Source organism: Electrophorus electricus, chromosome 7 (genome assembly GCF_041902795.1).
Source record: "Electrophorus electricus isolate QZ-2024a chromosome 7, ASM4190279v1, whole genome shotgun sequence".
Classification (NCBI taxonomy): domain Eukaryota; kingdom Metazoa; phylum Chordata; class Actinopteri; order Gymnotiformes; family Gymnotidae; genus Electrophorus; species Electrophorus electricus.
In genome coordinates this window covers 26,671,521-26,696,928 of record NC_137503.1, presented here as the reverse complement: position 1 = coordinate 26,696,928, position 25,408 = coordinate 26,671,521, and the positions used below count along the sequence as shown (strand labels likewise).

Below are 25,408 nucleotides of genomic sequence, written 5' to 3'. Positions count from 1 at the left end.
TATTACATTATTCATGTTTATTAATAATCTCCAGATGTCCATGTAATATTCCAATTTAAGAAACTATATGCTGATATTTTCTTTAACGTGTAAGCCTCATTCACCTTTTTTTACCCGTTATTTTGAAAATCTGCTTTTAATGTAAATACAGTAAAGCTGGAGTAAAGCATTTTTAATACGTAAGCTTCGAGTTACGTTTTTGCTAATGACAGAGGTGGGATCAACATGCATAGCTTTCAAACTAGAATGCGGAGATATCGCAAAACTGATTATTGACCTTGCAAAGAACGGACAGGATTAAGTCAGGGTATGCAGAATCCTGACGCTTTAAGTGTCTAAATGTTTCATCTATCGGATACAGTTGGGAGGAAAGCGGAGTTAAACTGGAATCAAATTGTATCCAAAGGTTGCCGTACTCACAGAATACCTGATCATTTTGCTCAACCAGCTAGTAAATGTTATAATTTGGTGTCCGGTAGGGAATGCAGTGGAACTCGGGTTTCTTGAATGGTCTGGTGAAATGCCACAAGAATGTTTTTACTGTCTCTCAGCGACTGTCTGACGTCATACTTAGCGGAGACTCAATACGTCACTGTTTAAATCCCTAGGGACAACGAAATAAAGTGGTAGTACAACAGTTGTTTTATCAGTTTTTTATATTAAGCTTTGCAAAGTGTTCATATATAAAATACAACAAAAAAGAAACTCATAACTACATTTATCAGAAGTATGTTTATTTTCGTATTTCATTCTATGGATAGTTGTTTTATTCTCTTTACGCTATTCTCTATATTGTCCAGTGAAATCGTTATCAAATCGTACTAGCATTTGACAAATGCAGCTGTGAGGAAAATTGCAAAGCACGCAACGTATTCTTGCGATATATGCCATATTTTACAGTAATTCAGATAGTCACGTTTTCACTCTGCTGGCACAGAAAAGGAGCGAATGAGTCGTAAGGAGAAGAAAAGGGCTCCGCCAATCATATGTAGTTACTAGGCGGGCCTGGGATTTCACTGGACCAATCAGAGCTCTCCCACCTGACTACAGTCAATCAGCTGAGCTCTTTTCCCGTAGCTTCTTCACTACACCAATAGTTTGACTTCGATACTGAGTGGGTCGGCTACAGTTTTGCGAAGAATGTTTAAAGTCTGTATTAGTAGTCAAATATACAACTTAACAGCCAAACGAAGACAACGAAACATCTTTTTAATCAGCCGAGAGAATGTAGGGATTGTTCAAAGACCTCAGGCAATTTAATTATACTTTTACCTAGTTAGCGTTAGTTATCTAGCTAGAGATCATATTTTCTAGCCAGCCAGCCACCTAGCTAGCTAGCAAGCTGTCCAGTGTGGTCAAAGTACCTGAACTGGTTCGCTAGGCTAGCTTGCTAGCTAATTCATTGCGTATCCGGTACCCTCGATGAATAGCGGCACGGTTTGGCTTTTTCGGAGTTTGCTTCGCTGGTGTGACTCATCTAGCTAGGTAGCTGTTGACCGTGAATTTAACGAAACATTATGATATGGGTCAGAGGGACGTTGTACCATTGGAGACATCCATGAAAAGAAGACAAGGAATTCATCCTACCTCTATGTGTCGACTGGACGTGGATTCTGCTGTAACTGTACTGAAGAAGGAAGTTGAATCCGGCGAAGGGGATGCCCTTTCCTCGTCAAGGTAGCTTGAAAAAGAACGTGAACAAAAACTTCCACAGTGCTAGCTAACAAAAATGACTAAATTCAGACAGACAGCAGTTGACGTCAGTGATACTGTCACACAGAAGGTTTTATCTTTTTAGGTTTCTAGTTAGCTCTGCAGCTAATTAGCTGGCTAGCCTGGTGGCTAATATAGCTAGCTAGCTAACTAACGCTAGCTGGCGAAGCTTGCTTCTCACTTGTCGAAAACTTGGTTGTTACCTGGCTAGTGGGATAGGCAATATTAACTAGTAACTATATAGTTCACATTCACTTGAGCGTGACATAATTTGAATATGTGGTAACGCCGAAACGCAGTGGGTTTGTAACCACTTTAAATTATAAAAGCGTCGATCTGTTGCGTAACGGGGTCGATCTGACCACCTCCGTCAGCTAATGGTGATTCTAAACGTGACCAGCACTTTTTTCTTTGGTATCTCTTTAAAAGGCCCATAGAAAACTTTATTGAAGGAATCGACTTTTTCACTTTTTTTGTAGCAATGTCAGTTAGCTAGCGTTAGCTACCTAGTTAGCAACTAGTTAATTTTGATCGAGCTAGCTAGTTGTTCTTCGTTGTAACTTTCTCCTCAGGTTTCCAAAACCGTTTCTTCACTATGGAAGGGTAGCTAGCGTTAGTGTGTTTGTAGTCTAATTATCCAGCCATTGTCGAAGCGTATGTTTTGAAGAGCAGCAATCTGCAGAGTTCACCTCTATTTTCACTATGTACGTGCTTAAAATAAATAGTGCTTTATCCGTCTTGTTGGGGCTTTTTAAGGCTTTATGGACACACACAAGTAAATTCGCATCTTGATTAGTGGGACCAAAACACTAGACCTTGTGGGTTTTTCCCCCCTCCAATTTAATTGATGCTTAAATATTACAATACTTTCAGAACTGCAGACAGTACATTATGCAGCAGAGGGATCACACTCATCTGATAGTGCGCTAGAGAAGATTAAACTTTGAGATCTCATTGCTTTTTAGGTTTATGCATCAGCAGTCTATCATGGAGTTTAAAAACACCTGCTTGGGCTTTCTGAAGCTCTGGTTTTCAAAATCTTGTATTGGTGTAGGCAGGTGACTAACCGACCTCATAGCTGTGACTCAGTTTCTTAATGTGTTGTCATTGACCAAATTAAGACATTCCGTTCGACTGGCCTGCCTGCCTATTGGTTAGTTATTCAGGATTTGCTAGACTTGTCTCCACCCGCTTTTTTTTTCTCTCCTCCCACTCAGTCTGTCCCCAGCATTGTTTCTTCTCATTCCTTGTACACTGCACTAAATAGGTTAACTTCCCTTCTGCTTCTGATTGCTCATGTTTGTTTTAAGCCTAGGTATTATGCACACTTTAACCTTTTCTCTTTGATTCAGCCTTTTGGAACTTTTCTTTGCTTGGGTGTTCTCACTTGTAAATTTCCTTTTGTGTGTGTGTGTGTGTGTGTGTGTGTGTGTATGTATGTGTGTGCTGGCACAGTCTCTTCTTGCTTCCCCCCAATCCCTTCTTCTCCCCCTTATTCTCGCCATTCTCTCAGGAATGGAGACATGCTGTCTGTGCTTTGGAGAAAAAATGGGAAAGGACCCTGATGTCGGCATTACATTTTTGAACATCTAAAGTTTTTTGTATGTTGAGCATTAGGATCTGTTAATATGCAGAAATTGTAATTCTTCAAAAATGAGCTGGGAAATTGCTGTGGTGTGACAATAAAGGCTCTTTTATTATGTGACAAGGTGGTATCCAAATCTAGACCTCAAATCCAGTCCTCAATTTTGTAATATGTTGTTGATTTTAAATGATTAGTGTTAAAGGTTGGCACCTGACTCTCAGGTAAAAGGAGCAGGGAAAGTCCTGCAGTAAGTTTTATGTAATTTCTTGAGTTAAGGCACCTCTGAAACAGATATCAAATTCTTTTGAACTGTCATATTATAAGACTTACTTTTGATTCCAGTGTGCAAAATTATTTTTAATGTAATAGTTTAGATTGATGATTTAGCATTATTGCTTTTTAGCAATAATTAATTGCTAAATAAATTAATTTGGCAATGATTGTTTAATTGTTTGCTGTAAACTGTTCACTTGAGTATCCTGCTGAAACTAGGAAGCCTTTTTATAGTAATTCTTTTATAAACCGCAGATTAGGAGCCTTTGCAGATAAGTGGTCATTGATTTTTACAATCACTTATATCAGTGAGGATACTGAGCAAATTATCTTTACTGTGATGTTGCATACCTTTGCAACATCACACATTAAATTTCTTCACCTTTTTATTTAACCATTCCCCTAGAATGAAATGGAAAAGACTACACTTAATTATGAATGCTGGGGTACAAACTCGAGTAATCTACTCTCTAGTAGAGAGTGACAAATGGTTGATCAGAGGAAGGGTGGCTGTGTGCTAGTTTGACAATATTTTTACTTTTGAATCAAACATGGAGTTGTTTAGGTGGGTGTTGTGAGTACAAAAATTAGATGGGTGTCGTGAGTACAAAAATTGTTAGCATTAAAGCAGTAGGCTTATCTCTGCGTCTATAATGAACCAGTCTATATTGATAAATTAACAACTGGGGAAGTATACATGAATCTGAACCATTTTTTAAATCTTGGACATGTATTTATAGAATAAAAAAGATGAGCTGCTTTATTCTTCATTGTTCTCATGCTGAGATGCAGCACTTCACTTATGTAGCAGCTAAAAGAAAAGGGTCATGTGACCGAAACCCATGAAAGGCCCTGTAACACTCACATGGGGTGCCTTTTTTTTTTTTTTTTTTCTCTCTCTCTCTTCTCAGTTTTACTGCAAAGAAAATGGGGAGTTTTTTTTTTTTAAATGATTAACATTTATTACTGAAATCTGATAAGTAGCCATTATATAATACATTTTAGGCACCTTCCTAAAGTGTACATTCCTCTGCATGATTGCTTGTTTGGAGTAGTTTCTGACACATCAGTGAATCTTTGGTTGTACACACTCATGTTCTTTTTGTATTAAAATAGTGCAATAATGGCAATGAGATGGGTTGTTTTTATTAGTGTAATTTAATAGGTACAAAAACAGTATTGCCCAAAGAAATGCTTGTCAAGAATTGCCCAAGCAGCTATTGTCTACATTTTGGAAATGTATCTCACTTCATCTTGATCAGTTTAATAGTTTTTCAGTCAGCAAGTATGAATCTAAGAAATAAACATGCACAGTGTCCAGTGTTGTACTGAGCATACTCTCTGATGCAGACTCTTTTCCAGCTTTTATGTTATCACTTCTATGATTGTCTTGTCGGTGGTTACATTTTTTGAGCTGGGCTGCATGCCACTCAATCCCTAGCCTCTCGTCCATTGCTGTTGCCATGGTAAACAGGCCAGAGAGGCCAATTTAATGACAGAGCCCCAATTTAAATCATGTTTTCACAGTGGTTAATATGATGAACCAAGCAAGCCATATCTGCACCTGGCTTATCACAAATCTGTGTCCAGGTTTATTTGAACCAAGGTGGAATCTGAGGATTAATTGGTGTTACTGGCAAAGCCTCATTCTCTACATAATTTAAATTTTTAACATGCAGAACTATTTATCATATAGTTGTGGCTTTTGGTTTGTTTGAGTGTATACTGTAAAGCTGTTGTAATATTTAAAACTGTTATGTGCCATTTTTCAGTAGACTGTTCAGTGCTCTCCTGTTCCATTTATAGCTTGCTGTTGCTGACAGAGTTGAGTTGCATTATTGTGCAGCTCATTCAAGTTTGGTCTCTGTTCTTCTTGGAATTTGGCTGTGCCCTTTCCAAACCTTGTGACAACTTTGTTGAGTGGGAGATCACAGATCTGAAAGGGAATGTGTTGGACATGCACTGCTGGTGTGCATGGTTATATAACTCCTAGCCATGATGTGACACAGTTAAGAACTGCTGAATGCACATACCCAAACAAATTCCACTTAAATAAATGCCCTGTTAGACTAGACTTCATTGGCGCAGAGTGCAAAGCTATTTTCCTGATGCATATCATGTGATCAGTCAGGGAAAATGGCTTAGTTCAATGTATTTGTGGGGTGAACAGAAATGTACCAAGTTCTGCTTAAGTCTGTCATCTGCTGCCAAAGAACTAAAATTCAGTGACTATATTTTAACACCATCACAAAGCACATAAGTGGTGAAATGGATCTGTCTCTGTGCTGAACACAAAGGAAGGGCTCTTCTGGGCTCCTGTGGCTTCCTCTGCTCTCTGCAGTAAAAAGGAGCAGTCTGCGGCCAGCGCTGTGGGGGATGTCTTCCTGCTCGCAACAGCATGATGGATGGACGGAGGAGGCTAAACCACCCACGCTACAGCAAGTGCACAGAGCGATGGACAGCCTCTACCATTTACACCCCCTCTGTACATGATCTCTGTAGGCAAAGTGACTAGGTGATAGTGCAGCTACTGCTGTAATATTGCCAAAAAAATCCACTTTTTTTTTTTAGTTATTTGTGTGTGCATATACAGCCACAAAATTCACGTTCTGTGTATTTTCTGTGGAAATCTTCAAAGCAGTAGTGCTTTATTCTTGGCAAAGCTTTGATTTGCACACTGATCTGAGAAAATATCCTATACAGCAGTCCTGATCAAAAGGTTGAATGGATTATATGTAGTAATTTATATGTATCAGACGCTTGCACTGCTATCCACTACTGTGAGAAGGAAGCCCTGACTGTGGTCGTGCTCTGTCACGCCTACTGCAGTCATGGCCACGCACACTTCCACTCTGATGTAGGGGGAGGAGCAGGCATTTTGTATGTCTAACAATTCCTGCTGCTTGCTTGTTGTGTATGGGTATGGCAGACATCAGTTGAGTTTTTAGTAGTGATTTAGAATAAAATGGCTCAGATTGGCCTGAAAAATGAATGAGTATGTTGTTTAAATCTCTTGATCAGACATGTGCTTTAATTGAGTCCAACAACATTTAGTGGTCAGATGAGTACCTTCACGTTTTGTCTTGCCTGCCAACATACACCAGTGGTCGTGAAGCATTAGACGCTGTTAACTTATTTAAAGGTTTAAAACCTCAAACAGTTGAAGTACTGGTAAAGCTGCCTGAGGTAAGAACCATCTCTAAGTGTACAGATGGAGAGCTTGTAGTACCGTATTAATTGTTACTCTAGGCAGTGTTTGTGATGTGTAGTCTGCCTCACATCCCTCGTGTCTTCTGATGCAGGTATGTGCTCGGCCGTGGGGTGAAGCGTAAGGTGAGCGACTGCGAGGACCCTACGCTGGGTCTGCCATACCCCCAGCAGAGGCAGCTGGTGCTGGACCTGTGCCTGGACAAACTGCAGAGCTGCCAGCAGCGGGCCGAACCTAGCCTTCACCGCTCTGTCCTGCTGGCCAACACCCTTCGGCAGATCCAGCAAGAGATGAGACTGGAGGGGGGAACATGCCTGCCTCCAGCCCCGTCTGCCCCTTCACTTCTTCATGCTCCCACCCCACGCCACCTCCCCGAGATGCCACCTGCATCCTTAGACGTTACTCCTCTCCTCCCTGGAGAACTGTCCTTCTCTTCTCTGATACCTGGTGCAAATGGTGAGGCCCAAATAGCCTGTGCAGAAAGCAAGCCACTTTATCCACTCCCCTCAGCTGAGGTTAATGTGAGGCCATCAGATTCACTTTTCGGTTCATTTGAGATGATGAATTCCACCAGCTACCTGACAGATCTTGCGCTAGATGACATCTTTGAGGACATTGATACTTCCATGTATGATCCGTCAGACATCTCTGTTCTGGCAGTCCCAGCACCAAGAGGTAGTGGTACAGCCCCCGGGATAGGAGATGATGGCCTCAAGAACTGCTCCAGCTGCACTCCCAGCAGCCCCCTGCAGCTCTGCCTCTCTGACCTCAGTGACCTGGACCACATAATGGAAATCCTTGTGCACTCTTAAACCACTCGTAACCGTTTTCTCAGATAGCTATCCCAATGTTTTCAAGGGGATATAAAATATTTCCTTTTTTAAACAATTTTTTATTTATTTTTATATAATAAAACTGATATTTATAAGCAAAATAACTAGCATGACACACACTCACTGTAGGATGAATGCACATTTATTCTGACCTTTCAGGTGGTCAAGCTGAGACCGCCATCTTTCGTATTTAAGCAAATTCAAATATGTATATGCAGGGACTTCAGGTATCAACGCAAAGTATTACTCTTGAGACTTATTTATACAAGATTGGCACCCCCTTGTGTCAACTTTTGAAGATAAAAGAAAATGGAAAACTATATGATCAAGTTGGACATGTAAACTTTTTAAAATGATGACAAAATACTTTTATTTTTGTGAACTGATCCCTTGAAAATTCCTTTGGCATTGTATTTACTATCAGTTATCTTGGTGCATCAAGACATGCACGCTCAACATTCACACTACCTCTCAAAGACCAAGAGCAAGCTCTCTCCCTGTACAGTTACAAGTGAGTGAAATAACTGGGAATGTTCTATATCATCACTATCATGCCCTTCTTTCACACTGTTTTAGCCCAGAGTAACACAAACATCCTGTTCTGTTCAGAATTTGTCCTGGAATTATGTTCCTTTTTTGGATCCTCGAGTGGAATAGTGTTTTGCCATCTGCTTCTGGCGGACAGTTATTTACACTATCTTTTGTTTATATATATATATATATATATATATATATATAATCACTTCAAATAAACTACCCAAAATGTATTTATTTATTTATATATATATACATACATAAACTTTGGGTAGATTATTTGAAGTGATTTATATATATATATATATATATATATATATATATATATATATATTTTTTTTTTTTTTTTTTTTTTTTTTCCCTCTTCGTTCCACATCCATGGTTGTCGGCTACAGACGTCGAATCCCTCATATGAACATAGTGCCTGTGATGGAGGATGAAGACTGACAGAAGTACACACTGTGGATCCATATATGGACTTGCCTGAACCTGTTTCTCTAACCCACTATTTCTGTTTTCTGTGCTCACTGCTCATTTTCACAATAGCATTCTTGGTCTGCTTTAAAAGCCATGTCCTCATGATTTGTAGATCAGCTCCTAACCCCTCATCAGAAATGACCAGTGATGTTGAAAAAATGAATAAATGTGGATGCGTGTGCTCTGGTCACGCTGAGCCAATCAGAATGGAATATTCCAAATTCTCCACTCATAGTGGCTATCGCATTGCATGAGGTATGGGGAAGTTTTGGTCTCCACTGGCCTACATATTTTTGTTTGTGTAGCAGGTTCCAAGCCTGAGCAGACCTGCTGAAAGTTGTCACTCTGCACAAAAAGACCTTTATTAGGGTTTGTTGTTTACTGTTTGAGTATATCAAAGCAGAGCCCTGTGCTGTATGATGTAAGTATTAAAAGGGAGCTGCTATAGGGGGATGGGAACAAGCATCAGGGAGAGGGAGAAATGTGGAGGGGGTCAGAGTCTGAAGCGCCAGTCATGTGGAGGCTCTTGCATGTGAAAAAGGCAACATTTTAAGGGTTTCACAACAACAGCTGGTATGTGTCTCTGGGTCCGTGCACATTTGTTTGTGTCAGTATCAAGCCCCTCCCCCCACAAGGGGCCCCCAAGGGCTCCATTCTCCTCTTAAACCAATCAGTGTTTGTTTGGGGAAGTGTTTCAAGCAGCTCAGAGCAGAATGCCTTCCCTGCTCAGGACTATATCTTGGGCTGTGTTCTCAAAATATCTCCCATTTTTTAAGGATTATGCAAAAAAAGGCCCCCGCCCTCCCCCCAAAAAGCCTCACTCTATTAGTTTATTGAACAATTAGATTTGATTTGTCCATTACAACCAGTTTGTACTCATTTTAACATCTAATATAGAAATTAGAGGTGGGTTGATGGAAGGCAGAGGTAGAGAATTGTCATTGAGCATTTGTCTTTAATAAAATTTTCAGCATAAATGGCAAACTGACTTTACCTTTTACCTGTAACTCAGGCTCACAAATATCCTCTCCCCCCCCCCCCAGTTAGAAGACCGGCAGAACTACAGAGAAATCTGACCCTTAATGAAGTTTACACTCAGTTTTTGAGAACATGCTTTGAAATGAGAAGTGGTAAACAAAACAGTAAACCAGAGACTTATATAAATCACCCATCAGCAATTTCCAAGGGGTCTATTTTTGAAGTGCTGAGAGCTGTGTATCAAAGTGTATAGCTTTTAAGCTTTGTAAGCTTGATCTTTTTGTTTGTTGTGAGTATATAAATATATATTTGTATATTTATTTTTTGTGGGCTTTTTATTTTCTTTCAGTCTTGACAAATTTTAGGTAATTTATTGCATTTATTTAAGAGTAAATATTTGTGTTTTTTAAAAAAGGAAAGGTTTTGGTATGGGGGTGATCTTATTTGTTTTGTGGCAGGATTTCTGCTTCACTTTCTCAGTAATAATTATATAATTGTGTAAATGGTGAATTCAGATTATGAAATGTTTATTTTATGATTGAACTTATTTGTAAAAGTATGAAACTGCTAATACTATTTGAATGACTGTGGGGATCCTTTCAGTGTTTCATTCAGATAAACTTCCTTGGACCAGGCAGTTAATCTGGCAGCTCTTTACACTGTATTCACACTGAAATGACTGCATTTAGGTAAAAAGTGTGTTAGCCTTACTCATGTAATGTTAATAGGTGTTTCATGTCAAGAAACCATTATTTCAAGATACTCTTGTTTTATTCAGTGCTATCCTCTCACTGTTTTGAACCCAACTACTTTTGCTTTTAATATATTAGCAAAAAACAGCTGCCTGATTGATCTAGCCTACTGAAATATAAATTGAATGGTACTTGGTTAATGCCATTGTAGTCATAGCACATATCTTACACCTGTTTATTGTACATAGCTTTGACTATTGAACTGCCCTTTGAAGATTCATAGTAAAGCACCCGTTGCACATAATATTCCTTTAAAAGATTATACAAATACACCATTTTAGTAAGAGTCTGTTTCTTGGTGTAATCTTGTTTTTAAAAGCTTTGAATGACGAGCTTTAAACATAAATTTGCCATTTTTAATGAGGTTGAATAAAATATCCTAATGAAATTGTAAGGTGGCAACCTCAAATGTCACTTCTGTCCCAAGTGCAATATGAATATAAAGCGGTTTGACTTATTTGCAAACTATACCTGTATGTTTATATAAATACATTTTTAAATAATGGACTGATGACTTTGCACCCTAAATTGCATTGTTCTCAGACTGTGCTCTGTAGCTTGGTTTGTAGCTTTCTGTTATGTAAATAATGAAGCATCAGTCATATTCTATGCAATGCTACTGTAGCAGGTCAGTATGTCAGAATAAAAACTGAAATAAGAATGTTGTCATTGCATTTGCTGTGGTTGTGAAATTTGTATCATCTACAACAGAATTAAAGCAGCCATCATGGATGCTAGATAGCTACTTTGTAAAGAATTTAAACTGTAAAATATGCTCACATTTGTCACTTTGTCCATCACAAGACAATAGTTTTTAAAAATCAAAGGTTAAAGTTTGTCTCCTATTTATGTTTTTCTGTTCCTGTACCTTTTAGTGTTGCAATGATGCAATATGGAACCCTTTTCTTTATTATAAGTGATCAAATTAGAAAATTATGAATGTAATTAATGATAATTCTATGTGACAAGTACACAGGGCTTACTTCACTGCACCATCACTCTGCAAAGGTACCCATGCCTGTGTGGCAAGCCTAGTCTAGTAAGGCTGATTATTAATTACATTTTCCATAAACTTTACCTTCAGGGTATTAATTCAGGGCCCATTAGTATTAAGGTGTCTACTGCACCTGACCCTGCAGCTAGCTCGCCATATCTGCCCCTGTCTTCCAATACTAATACTTAAATACATATAATCACATTTAAATTCATACATTTACATGCAGGGCTACAAAGCAACCTAATTAGAAAGTACTAAACATTTAGTACCATAGTAACAACACTATGAACACATTTTTACCTTTGGCCAGATTTTTGGTATGTGGAGGAGTTGGAGAGGCATCATGCATCTCTTCCGCAGGGCCTGACTCAGTGGTTGGCCATGCATGATGTGAGATGCCAAAAACAACATTCAGGCAGAATAGAATGGGGAACCAGCCTACTCTGTCAGAGTAGTACCAATGCAGCAGAAAAACCTTCCTCACTACCTTAGCAACATCATGTCCCTCTGACCAGTGTTATACACTTTGCACATTGATGTTTTTAGATGGTTTGCTAATTCAGACTAAACATTTCTGGCATATAATTGAGCTTTTTTAGAAAAATGACTTTTAAATTATATTTTTACTTAATCTACTGTATATATTACCTATTTTTGTTTATATATATGAACAATGGATGGAGTAAATGGGTGCATGTCATGTCACTACTGCAGTGAGTTTGAAAAAACTGGTACATCAGTAAAAAAAAAAACATTTATTGATTCATTGTCTTTGTTCATTGTACATAACATCATTGAAACCAACTTTAAAGATAGGACTACATTTGATATGTAGTACATGCAGATTATCTGTGCTCAGAACATAACAGAATTTATAAAATCATAAATGACTAAAAGCTTACATGATACCACAGTACAATTTATGCATGTATTACAGTCTCCACAAACAAGACCACCTGAATCTGGATTGCTGTATACCTGTATACTGTTTCTACAGTGACTGATAGGTATACTGGCTGTACCCAAAAAATAGTTTACCTGCAGCTCCACCTACTGGGCTTGCTTGTGCATCTGCAAATATGTAAGCCGAGTCTAGTATTGTATACTTTCCATTTTATTACATTTCTAACAAGAAAATTCTTGTAATTGTAATCGAAGAATAGTAATTAAGTTAAATAGTAACATTTTTTCCCCTCCCAAGCCTCGTATATGAGAGACTGTACGTACTTGTTGATGCCAGAGGTCAGAGAATGTCTAGTCTGGTTCGAGCTGATAGAAAAGCAACAGTAACTCAAATAAACCCACTCGTGTAAGGGGGGATCGAACCCAGGTCAGCTAGGTGATGACGCGAACAGCCTACTGGGTGAACAACCAAGCTCTAACAATGGTACACCCGTGTGCAGAACAGTTAGATCTTGAATCAGGTAAAACAAAATGAAAAAACTAAACACCACGCTAAGCATGGAAAAAGGGAAAACAAAGGACGCCACGGGAAGAAATGGCAACCCCGATGCACTGGGGAAAACCAAACTAAAACTTCCCAAACAAAACCAGAAAACGGAGAGGAACTTCAATGGCTAAGGGAAGCCTCGAAGGGTAACAGACTCGAGGGTGAAAACACGGACACCCTCGCAGACAAGAAGTGAGGTGTAGCACGAGGGCGCGGAGACCTCGACACCTGAGGTTACCGGCCAGGAACTTGGCTCAAAACTTTGGCAAAGACCGAGCACTGAATGACCGGGTCACTGGGCTTAAATATGGTCTAGCCCAGCTGTTGGGTGTTAAGCCTGATTAGTGGTGTGGTTGCCTCGAGGCCTCCCTCTGGTGGCCGGAGGGGGCCTCGGCCTGGTGCGAACCCTTACAACTCGTTACAACAGAGGTATGTCGAACAACATCTCTGAGCGCACAACACGTCGTACCTTGAAGCAGATGGGCTACAGTGGCAGAAAAACACACCAGGTGCTATTCCTGTCGGCTATGAACAGGCAACTGAGGCTACAATTTGCACAAACTCACCGAATTGTATAATAGAAGATTGTAAAAACGTTGCCTGGTCTGTTGAGTATCATTTTTTGCTGCGACATTCGGTAGGCTCACATCATCGCAGAGTGGTTTCTTGAACATGACAATGAGTCCACTGTACTCAGATGGCCTCCACAGTCACCAGATCTAAATCCGATAGTGCATCTTTGGGATGTGGTGGAACAGGAGATTCGCATCATGGATGTGCAGCCTGGATACCAGGAGCGTCATTAGAAATATATGACAGGTGGGGCTAAGCCACCCAGGAAAATTCAAAAATAAAAAAGAACCATCCATTAACCTCTGCCATAAATGCTGCACTGCATAATGCAAAAATCGTTATAGTTTGCTTTTTAAGTAACTCTACATTAGCATTTGTTCATTAATCATTAGGGTCCTTGTCAACTTCATTTGTAATAGACATTCAGATTACGTATTTTCTTTACTTTTACGTTGAAGTTGCATAGTTTTCAGGAACATTCTATGACCCAGCGATACAAACTGATTGAGATTTTAGCAAGGCAGTGTAGAGCGATTGGTAATGGTGTCACAGAATACCCGAACATTAAATCATTCAGATTCAAATTGTGATTCGGGTTTCAAGGCTGTACGGCAGCAGTACCTCAGTTTTTGTGAATTTAGAAACACGATGGTATGGTTGAATAAGATAGAATTAGAACTATTTACGATTTAAACTACTAATACATGCTTATTTGGGGGCTAACGACGCCCCTGCTAGTTACACACTAACCGCTTACACACTAACTGGTTATACATTTATGGTGGAATTCGATGGAATTCACTTGACCACCTAGCAATTGTATAGCAGTCACCTGGGATACCAGAGCATCCCAGGTGACTGCTGGCATACTTAACAACGCCATAGCAACCGCTTGGTAACACCCTAGGAACCACTGGGGATACCACAACAACCACCTAGCAACTATGTGTGTATCGCTTATGCTGTACACTCACTCTGTATTTTCTTCAGGAAATGCACTTTTCTAGTTAGTAAATGTTATAAAAATAAGTAAATGCACATTTATTTGAGATAACTCACATGCATAAAGGGATTTAACAATGTGATATTCTAATAAAGAGTGTCTCCACTGACTTTGTTTGTAAATTGAGTACTTCTAAGTTAATTATTGATTCTAACATCTAAAAGTTCAGTTTAGATTTTGATGGAGGAAAAATTATATTCATCCTTCTCCTTATGTAAACACCAATAATTACATTCTTGTAAGATATTACAAAAGCAAAACTGGAAAACGTGTCAAATCTTAATTATAAATAAGAACCAGTTTTATTTGCCAGGTATGTAACACAGGGAATTTGTCTTGGTGAGTGCTTATGTCACCAACAGAGACTGACACACTGGACTATTTACAGATATAGAGTACACAGAATAGATGATAAACTAGAATAAAATAAAGAAAGTTGACCAGATGTACAAAAAGGAATATTAAATATTTACATATTCAAGTACAAGTTCAGGAGAGACCAGGATCTGTAGAGAAATGATAGGGATATATTGAAGCTTTTTATTACTTTGTAGTTCTCACATGAATCCACACAGGTCCCAAACAGCCCGTGTTGCTGTTGGGTTGTGTTCAGTTCACATGTGGCTCTGTGGTAGAAGCTGTTCTTAAATCTGTTTGTCTGTGATGTAATGGACCTGAAGCGTCTCCCAATGGGTAGCAGATTGAATTGTTGATGTCCAGGGTGGGATGGGTCTTTGAGTATGTTGGCTGATTTGTTGAGGCAGCAAGAGCTGAAAAGGTCTGCCAAAGAGGGCAGTGAGCAACCAGTGATCTTCTGGGCAGTAGTGATGACCCTCTGAAGAGCTTTCCTCCCTCCTGCTGAGCGGTTGGCACCCCACAGCGCGATGCAATACATCAAGACTCTGAATGGAGCAGCAGTAGAAATACACCGGCAGCTTTTCGTTTTCTTGATGAGCCTTGGCAAGTAACTGAGGTAGGTGTTGATCTGGGTTATTGTATTTTTTTTTGTTTTTCTGTTTAGGCATGTGTGACATGTCGTAGAGAAAGAGTAAAGCGTGCGTGTGGTTGAGTGCATGTTTTATTCTTTCTGTGTGATGTTTGAAAAACAAATGTGATTGCTGAATTTTTTGGTTGTTTTTAGGGGAAAAGTTCACAATAAAGGCATATGGACAAGGGCATAAACAATAGTTATACTAATGAACTGAAGAATAGCTTTGGGGTAATAAATGTCAATAATAAAGATCAATAATAAACATCCTAAAAGAAAATAACAGTAATCCAATGTTTTTAGTACATCTTTTCCAAACAGGAAGGCTTGCCTCAGAGGCAGTGGTACACTTAAAAGTTGTTAGACCAACATCAAGAGTAATTGTCAATGCTTGCCAAGTGATGTGGCCTGCTAGGCAGTGTTCATGGGCAGAATTCACAAAATATGTATTTATCACTAATGCAAAACATAGAAAACAGCCAAAAGTCTAAATGTACGAGTGAGTTGTAAAATACATTTGCTACACAGTTGTAAAATACTTTTGTTTAAATTAATTATTTATTATTATTTCCTGTTTTTAATTTTCATTACTTAACAATTTGGAGATATTTGTAAACATATATCGTTCATGTATTACAGAACACAGTTCTCCAAACGTCTTTAACGTCAACGCCAATTCTTTAAAGCTACTTGCTAAAACTGATCTACTGTAGCGTTTCCGTTGGTTACTCGCTACTGCCACCCAGTGGACTGACAATTATTGCATATCATAACGTATTTTCTGAACAGACAGAAACAAAGACAAACGAGACAATTGCATTAAACACAAAATAAATCTTTCTTAGAAATTGTCTTGTTTCAAGTCTTTATATTTTACAGATTCAGTCTATCAGACTTTTTCACTGTGTGAGTAGATCTTCTCAACATAGGTAAGTGTGTTTGTTCAGCTGCCATAGCTTTTCTCTGAACTGTTGATGGTTGTGGTGATGCAGAGGACTCTGGCTCTGTCACTAGGCTGTTCGTGCAATGTCTCTTGTATTTTCGGAAGACTCCAATAGCCTCCTTAGAATTTGTTGATCCTCTGTTATGACAGTATAAAACCTTGGACCTGCTTCATCCGGAGCAGTCGCCTTTTTGTTCCAGATGTTTGCATCACCAATCCTTACTGTGTCCTCTCTGGAAAGTGGTTGTAAACTCTGTGCTGAGTGCTCATTTGCTTTTTGTCTCTTTCTCAGTTTCTCTTGCTTTAGGATCCTGTTTTGTTACAGTCCTTTAGCATGAGGAAGTGTGATTTGTAGCTTGTGCTACAAAAAAAAAAAAAAGTTCAGCTGCAGACAAACCTTGTTTAAGAGGTGAGGATACGTAACTCAAGAGAGCTAATTAAGGATCAGCATTGTCATCTTTAAGCAGTTGTTTGACAATGTGGACTCCCTTCTCTGCCTTGCCATTTGACTGAACGTACAAAGGACTTGAGGTGACATGTTGAAAGGCTTCCATTTTTGCAAAGGCTTGGAATTCCTTTGCATTTCCATTGTCATTGTACACAATCTAAGGGACGCAAAGACTGATTTCATATGTTTGATTACACATTCAGCAATGGGAAGCAGTGTGAGCTCAGGATAATTTGACAGGTAATCAATTACCAGCATGTAGGTTTACCTTAAAAATCTGTAAATCAGTACCCACTTTCTGCCACACCTCATCTGGTAGGTCTGCAAGAATCGCAAGAATCATGGGTTTCTTTGGCTTTTATTCTGATGTTTCCAGCGAACTGCACATCTTAAGACCATTTGGTCAAAGTCAGCATTCATTTCTGTCCAGTGAACAACAGTTGTGACCCTCCTCTTGTATTTCTTGGTTCTAAGGTGCCTGTATTTTATTCTATTTAGCAAGTCTCATTCAGGGACTGTGGAATGACAGTCCTGTTCGGTCTGAGCAAAAGTGCATTTACCACACTCAGCTCTAATGGTGAGAAAAATGCTGAAAAACCTTTGGGCCAACCATTGTTCATATATTTTATGACCTGTTGTAGGACGTTTAGTGTAGTTTCGCTTGCAATCAGTTTGGATTTTATATCTGACATATCTGGAAGAGTTTTAGCAACCAGGTTTATATGCAAGGTCACATCTGTCTTCGTGGAATTTTCATTGTGTTGCTTATCTTGTGTTGCTGCTTGAGACAGGGCATTTGCCAGAACAATGTATTTTCCAGGGGTGTAGATCCATTCAAAATCATAGTGCTGAAGTTTCATCATTAACCTTTCGATTTATGGAGATATTTTCACATTTATCTTAATGATTGCTATTAATGGCTTGTGGGCTGTTTCTGACACAAATGTTGGTAGGCCATACACATAGCTGTGGAACTTTTCTATCTTGTATACTAGACCCAAGCATTCTTTTTCTATTTGAGCATATGTAAACCATGCTTTTCTTGGTTGAATTTATTTGTTGAGTCTCTTAAATGTCTTGGCAATGAAAAAAAAAAATTCTGTTACATATCTGAAGGCCCTGCAGTTTTTTCATCTGTGAACATTATTTCCGCAAACAATGTTATTTGTTCGAGTTACTTTCCTATTTTTTTTTCCACCTAAAACGTCATTAAAAGGAGTGTTTTGAGTTTTTTCCCCGTCTGTCGTCTTTTACAGTACTGCTGTGTGGGGGTGTACCCCAGCAGATTAATTGACTACCTCTGTGTCAGACGTAACCACCCAGTCAGTCAGTACGGCGCAGGATGAAAATATGATCCCATCAACACGGTTTTACTTTTATGAACATGAAGAGGTGAAAGGCCATTGGGGTGTCAGTCAAGAGTGGAATCCATGCTGTGATAAAATAGAGGCTAATCAAATTCCCTGGTAAGAGGACGCCACAGTTCATGATTTAAGAAGTAATTTAGAGCGGTAACAACTGTCCATTTATTACATGTTGATCACTTTTACATTAAAACTATTGACTAACGTTAACTACAGCTAGCTATATTCGGCTGGTTAACCAGGTCGGACTAAGAGGATGTGACTATATACGGCGGGAGCTAAACGTGTGAAAGTTCATTGACAAATTACGGTTTCAAAAATGACATACAACTTTATAAAAATAAATTTGTAGTTTCGCTAAATGACATAACAAAATTAGCAAACTGTACCTTGCATATTTTGTTATATTCTCATTGCTTGCTACATTATTGAACAAAGTGTCGAATGAAAAGTTTGTAAGTCTTTATTTTTAAATAAGTTATCATCCACACTGCATCCAATAAGTGTCGGGAAAGTTGTTGCTTTCAACTTGAGTCTGCTGGCAAATCGGGGCTGTACTCAGCTCAATTATCAAATGAGTTCCCAGTAAAATGACTGCTACAAACTCTTGTATTGGGTGTCAATTCAACCCCCCAAATGAACTTGAGCCATTTTGATTTGGTCTAGTTTTCTGGAATAACATGCAGAGAGTAACCTTGCATCCAAAAACTGCGCGATATCTCTCTTACTCAAGTAGAGCGATGCGGAGTGAGTGAAGTGTGGAAGCATCAGGTGATTTCACATGAATATGCAATATAAGGTATCTTACGATTCGCTATAGTCAATTAGTGTTATCTGTGATGTCTAAGATCACACCAAATAAAGTATAATTCCTGAACGGTGGTTATCAAAAATGTGAAATTTAGATCTTATTTTATGTACTGTGCAAAAGCATGAAGATAATCACCTACTTCCTGCTAATGTAACATTTTGAGTAAGGAGGAAAAATACTGTGCAGGGCTTTTAATATTGATCGCTGTCACTTTTCCCCCTTCTTTTATGTGGGCATTGTAGATTATGAATACTTTATTTTGGATGTTCTGTTTTATATTTCATGTTCGTGATTGCATTAAAATATATACTTATATATAAAATGTATTGATTTATTAAAATTTAGCTTTATAATACGCCTCAGAGCTCTTAAAGTTGAATTCTTTCTAACGCTCCTTGCGACTCTCTGAGGTATGCACTGGATTTGTGGTGTTTGATGTGAAACATCTATTTGTTTAACTTTATCGTTGTGCCATTTAACAATGAAAATACTAATTTGCATTGTTGATATAAGTAATTCTAAGTATCCAGAGTTAAGCTTTGTCCAACAATGTATGTCCAATGTATGTCCAACATAAATGATCATCATCAGTATCATCTTATTCTCTCTTTTTTTTCTTTACGCATTTCATGGTGTGTGTCACATTGGTAGCAGGCTGAGAAGATCAATTCAGACTTTTCCCTGAGACACATTCCAGCTACTCCAGTAGGGTACCAAGATGCTCCCAGGGCTCCTGTGTGGTAATCCCTTCAGTTGGTCCTGGGTCTGGGTCTAAGCCTCCTTCCAGTGGGACGCACCTGGAGCAGGAGCCGATCAGAAGGCATCAATATAAGATGCTCAGACCACTTCAATTTACTCCTCTCAGTCTTGAGGTGCAGTGGCACTATTCTGAGGCCTTCTTAGATTTCAGAACTATCCACTCTGCATTCAGCAACAAAGAAATCTCATTTTGCTACTTTTATATCTGATCCTATTCACTCTCTCACTACCTATATTTTGTGAACAGAGGTGAGGATGAGTGCTTCCTTTTAAAACTAAGATCCTGCTTTTTTTCATAACCCATGAACAAAATCCTTAGATACTTTAAACTCCTCTACAAAGGGCAAGTTTTCTCTGACTTAAAGGAGCATTTCATTAATTTCCTTGACTATTGTTGTTATTCACTTAATACTCTCTCTAGACAAATACTCGGATGGAAAACCTCAGCTGCATTTGTGTCTGACACAGTATTTCATAGTTTTGTGAGTGTGTGCATTTGTGCGTCAGACTTGCTTATAAATACATTTGACACATAATTACTGCATTAGCGATTTAAGGTGGACCGACGATCGGGAAAAGTAACTGGCGAATCCTTTTAACCTCCAATTTGCTGATATTTTTTTTTCTGGTACTTTCCACACGCAGCAACATAAAGACTCCGTACCGAGAGACATCCAATATTGGTTTCTGTCAAGTGCCTTTACATTTAAAGAACGAGTTTATTCATAGGTTAGATTGGTCGGAGATACAAATTGCAATTTTCAGAAAGTTGGATTTATTAAGACTTGCAGGGCTTATTTCAGTGTTTTGGCTACGTTAAGTGAGTTGAGTTGTGTCCTGTTCTTTTTACTAAGAGTAGCTCTGTAGAAAGATCGGGTTTGTTATTTCTTTCTCTTTAACTCACACTGCTGTTTGTCAGATATAGCTAGCCTACTATTCTGCTTTACAAATCTGTCATGTCGAAGTGGGGAGAGGGGGACCCTCGCTGGATAGTGCAACAGATGGCAGATGCAACGAACGTTAATAATTGGCACTGGTAGGTTTAAATATCTGTCAGTTTGAAGGAACGTCATGGGGGTTGGCTAGGGAAATATCTTCAATAATAAATAGTTAACTGCTGAACTCTATTCATAATCGTCCTAATCTCCCAGTTAAGAAAATTGCAAGATAGCTGCGTGGCTAACTAGGGAGATGCTTGTCTGTAAGCGTTACGTTATCTATTTAGCTAGCTAACTAGCCGTATACCAGATGCCAAGGATTTCTGTAAACGGAAAGTAAACTAAGTACACTTTAGCGTACTTTTCGCCGAAACTGACAATGGTACTAAATACCAATTTACATATTCACGTTTAAAAGTACAGTTAACTAGCGCAAGTCTGCTAATTGCGTTTAATGTAATTGAATTAATACAAAGAGGCAGGGATGTGTTTTTGTATTAATGCTGTTATTCTCTTATTTTATGGACATAAAATCATGCATAGCATAGTAATTTGTTTCATATAACCTGTTTCTCCATTTTCCTCATTTTGGTTAGATACCTCTAGAATGCTGTCTGTTCTTGTAAGGGTAATGGCTATTTATAGAAACTGTCATGGGGAGAGGGAAGTAGCAGATGGCTAGACAGACTCCCATTTTTTATTAGTATCAAAGTATACAACTAGGGATATCTGTGTCGGAGTGACATGGTCCCAAGAAACATTTGTTCTATCCCCGTATTTACTGTAGATAAATGCACCCACTGTCTTATTTTATTCTTCAAATACTGGATTATTGAATTTTATATTACAGGACGGAGCGTGATGTTACAAGTTGGTCACAGGACATATTGAATGAGCTTCTTCTCAGGGTTCATGTAGAGGGTGCAGATGGCTTTTGCGAAATCACAGATGTCAGCAAGATTGAGGGAGAGGCTTCCATTAACAATCGCAAAGGGAAACTCATCTTCTTCTATGAGTGGACCATTAAAGCCTCATGGACTGGTAATGTTTTTGCAGTGTGTATTTTTTACCAGTTAAATGAAATGTGTTTTCATGAGATTCATTTTGCTTTATGTACCTTTTTGCGTCACCCTCTTCATGTTTATTTTCCTTAATTTAGGAACCTCAAAAAATGGCATTAAGTATAAAGGAAACATAGAGGTGTTAAACCTTTCAGATGAAAATGATCCCGATGATCTGGATGTGAGTGTCTACTAATAGGATATTCATGAGATGAGAGAATGTTGACTACAGCCACCTTAAAATCTTGTTTATTTGTTTATGGTGTATACACAGATATGTATTACAGCATGTAAAGACCAGCCACCTACTCCTCTAACTGTCCTCATGAAAAAAGAGGGAGAGAAGGAAATCAAATTGGCTCTAGCAGGCTACGTCTCCCACCTAAAGAAAGGTGAGGCTGCTTAAACTAATCTCCAATAAACATTTTTCGTTGTTTTGGCCATTGGTTTTTAATGGATCTCTAAACATGTTATTTATTATAGAGTTCTCCCAGGGTATGATCCTGCCGACATCAGATGGTGTTAATAAACAACAGCAGACACAGATAAAGAGCAAAGCGAATAAAACTCAGGTACAGTCTGATTAATTTGTTTGAACATTCTGGGATATGTTTGTTTACTAACATTTACTGAGCCAAAATGCATTTATAGTATTAGGAACATTATTACATTGGTACAGAAAGTAGTCAAAATCTCACTGTATCATATAACTATAGTTGTTGTCCAATACTTCAGAGAAATCAAACCCTGCTTGATGTGAGGGATATACTTGTATATTTATCCTTTCCTCCATGCATAGGTTGGTACCAGCACTCCAACTAAAGTTCTCAATTCTGGAGTAAAAATCTCCACAGTCCAGTTCAGTTTGAAAGAGAAATTCATGACCTCACCAGAAGAGCTTTATAGAGTCTTCCTCAACCAAGAGGTTAGGGCTAATCTTTAAACTCTCTACAAGAATGCATGTACTTGTAGGAACTTGTAGGAACCTCAACATTCTGACAAGGTTGACAGTTCAGAAGATTGAAAGGTTAGTAACCATATTTGCAGTTACAATGTACTATCTATAAACAAGTTCCTGTGTAACTGTTAATTGCTTTGATAATAAATTTGATGGTTGATAGTGGGTTATATTTATATTTCTTAAAATGCATATAATAAGTAATGATTTTTACTTCTTGCAAACAATTTGTTAGGTAAGCTCTGACTATGGTGTGGTTCATCATTTTGTGTATGAAAATATTATTGTGAACTTTTATATATTAAATGTAAACCACAACATTGAATTTTCATTAGTCTTCATCCAATGTTTTTCTTTTGATGGTTTAGATGGTCCAGGCATTCACGCATCTTTCTGCATTTGTAGACGGGGACAAGGGAGGCAAATTCCGGCTGCTGGAGGGGAATGTACACGGAGAATTTGTTGATCTGGTGAGGGCAAAATTCATTTAGTACTTCTTCATCAGCAGCACTAGCAAGTATGATGACAACTTACTGACACAACCTGTGCATTTTAGGTCCTAGACCAAATGATTGAAATGAGATGGCGTTTTTCAGCCTGGCCTGCAGGTAGGACGTCTCATTTTATGTACAGGAGCAAGTTTATCAGACCCAGCAGTGTTTTTTATTATATAAAATGTTTTACTGTCAGTGCTTGATTGTGAGTGGTCTGCCACCCAAACATGTCCAGCCAGAGGTCTTGTGATCAAAAACTGACAAATGATGAAGGACTAGAGGATGTGTCTGTGAGTTTAACTCTTTGTTGCCAAGCAACAATACAGTCGTAACTGTCTATCAGGTGTTTTTAGTTGCTTGCAGTTTATACCCTACAAAATGTATTGAAATGATAATGAGCTAATCCAACAAAACCTTTGCTATAATAATAAGAACCGTAGAATTTCATTAAAAGAAATATAAATTTCATGATAATCTGCTATTCCAAGAGGTCTCTGCTGTGTATTTATACCATGTCCCTCCTAAAGACCTCTTAAAAATGGTATTCCTATTATGATTAAGTTTCTAATAAAATGTATACAACCCTTAAAGCTTAATAAACACAGTTTAGTATAGTACACTGTGTAAATACATATAAACCTTATGCTTGGTTTATCAATCATTCTAACTAAGACAGTTCTTTATTCAAAAGACTACAGTCTCTTTTACTGGTCTTTCTTTTTATTTAAATTAAATTCATTCTTTTGCAGAGCACTACTCAACAGTAACTGTGAACTTTGTTGACCGGAGTGGAGAAACAGAACTGATTCTGAAAGCTACAGGTGTCCCGAGCAATGAAGAGGAGAGAATGAAGGAGGGCTGGCAGAGATACTACTTTGATGCTATTAAACAGACATTTGGTTATGGAGTCTGAATTTGACACACACACACATACACACACACACACACACACACACACACACACACATACACGCGCACGCATATATATATATATATATATATATATATATATATATATATATATATATATATATATATATACACGTGCGCGCGCGCGTGTGTGTGTGTGTGTGTGTATGTGTGTATCCTTCATTAGCTGCGCAAGCAAAGTATACATGTGTACCTTCTCCCAGAATGGAATATTACATTGGACATTGTGACAGTGTATGAAAAACAGTTCCAAAGTCTGAATCTACTACCAACAACTTTTTGTATCAAAATTAATATGATTTTGCTCATTGTTATAGTTTTTATATAAAATCTATATATGAACTTAAATTATAACTGAATATGTTGTCCACACACCACATTTTTAATCTAACTGACTCAGTTAGTATGGTTACCTACATTACTGTTACTGTTGCTAGTGCTAAAGAAAGGTTTCTGATGAAAAATATTTTCCTGCGCATCGTTTAATCAAAGAAGCTGGGTAAAGCAGTTTAAGGCCAAAATATTCTGAGTGCTAAAGATCGACAGATTCTTTGTTCTTAGTAGTGGACGGAGATGTTTGGATTCCAGATTAATGAAAATATGAAACTGAGCAGTATTTATCTTGACAAACACTGACGTGTCACTCTTATTTTGCACACAAAAGAGTGTTTTTTAGCTGTGAGTGCCTCCGAAAAATTGGTGCGCAGTGTCAAAACTTCTGAAAGGTGAATTATTTTGTAATACGGTCCTTAATAAATTACTCAGGAAGATAGAAAATATGAACTTTATTTTTTTTTTAGCACCATAATACTTCAAGAACAAGCAAATATATAAAGAAATGTTGAGATTTGTCATTTCTAAACCTATCGCTGTATAGAAACTTCATATGCGATGTGGATTGCTTTGCAAAATTAATTTAATTCACTTGTGATACAAATTCAGAGTTTAACTCTTCAAATACAATTTTCTTCTTATTGTTCTTAAGTGAAGAGATCAAGTGATGACAGTAATTTAATGAAAGCATTGATTTTCAGTTTGCCACTACATCAATGAAAAGGATTCGATTTTTTTTCCCATTACTGCTTTAAGATCTGTCATCTATTACAAATGTATTCGCCAGGTAGGCTTACTTTTGACAGTTTTCGGTTTACCGGTTTCAGTGTAGAGCCGGTAGATGGTAAATTTGCTGATTAGCAATTCTGGCATACACACATGGGCCTCCAAATAAACCTACTCATGTAAGCACATATGCATAATGAACATGAGATTCAACGGAATGATCTAACTGAAAATGTGGCAATGGAACATTTCATATCTTACAAGTTTTTTGCAGTTAAC

At 38.2% G+C, this 25,408-nt stretch overlaps 2 protein-coding genes across 4 annotated transcripts; both read left to right on the top strand.

Moving 5' to 3' along the window:
- Positions 1–810: 810 nt before the first annotated feature.
- Positions 811–8,336, top strand: si:dkey-177p2.6 (SERTA domain-containing protein 2). Of its 3 annotated transcripts, none has more exons than XR_003409904.3 (3): positions 1,538–1,677; positions 3,169–6,069; positions 6,874–7,013. XR_003409904.3 is itself a non-coding variant. In XM_081718325.1 (3 exons), the coding sequence occupies exons 2-3, from the start codon at positions 6,061–6,063 to the stop codon at positions 7,589–7,591; spliced, it is 744 nt and encodes a 247-aa protein (XP_081574451.1). In that variant the 5' UTR covers positions 1,538–1,677; positions 3,169–6,060; the 3' UTR covers positions 7,592–8,336. The 3 variants fall into 3 exon arrangements, 2 of the variants coding, with proteins under 2 accessions (XP_026854848.2, XP_081574451.1); XM_081718325.1 differs by having other exon boundaries at positions 3,169–6,086; positions 6,874–8,336; XM_026999047.3 differs by lacking the exon at positions 3,169–6,069 and having other exon boundaries at positions 811–1,677; positions 6,874–8,333.
- Positions 8,337–20,404: 12,068 nt separating this feature from the next.
- On the top strand, positions 20,405–24,847 carry ahsa1a (AHA1, activator of heat shock protein ATPase homolog 1a). Its single transcript, XM_035524519.2, has 9 exons — positions 20,405–20,725; positions 21,478–21,668; positions 21,787–21,869; positions 21,963–22,080; positions 22,172–22,260; positions 22,488–22,613; positions 23,015–23,116; positions 23,203–23,254; positions 23,890–24,847. Exons 1-9 carry the CDS (start codon positions 20,646–20,648, stop codon positions 24,051–24,053), a joined length of 1,005 nt encoding a protein of 334 aa, XP_035380412.2. The 5' UTR covers positions 20,405–20,645; the 3' UTR covers positions 24,054–24,847.
- The last annotated feature ends 561 nt before the right edge of the window (positions 24,848–25,408 follow it).

What these genes read in the sequence shown, in the direction of transcription:
- ahsa1a (XM_035524519.2), top strand. Translation starts at nt 20,646, where the DNA reads ATGTCGAAGTGGGGAGAGGGGGACCCTCGCTGGATAGTGCAACAGATG. An exon ending in CATTAAAGCCTCATGGACTG is followed by an intron (nt 21,669 to 21,786) that starts GTAATGTTTTTG and finishes TCCTTAATTTAG; the next exon opens with GAACCTCAAAAAATGGCATT. An exon ending in ATGATCCCGATGATCTGGAT is followed by an intron (nt 21,870 to 21,962) that starts GTGAGTGTCTAC and finishes GTGTATACACAG; the next exon opens with ATATGTATTACAGCATGTAA.
- si:dkey-177p2.6 (XM_026999047.3), top strand. Translation starts at nt 1,523, where the DNA reads ATGGGTCAGAGGGACGTTGTACCATTGGAGACATCCATGAAAAGAAGA. An exon ending in GATGCCCTTTCCTCGTCAAG is followed by an intron (nt 1,678 to 6,873) that starts GTAGCTTGAAAA and finishes CTTCTGATGCAG; the next exon opens with GTATGTGCTCGGCCGTGGGG.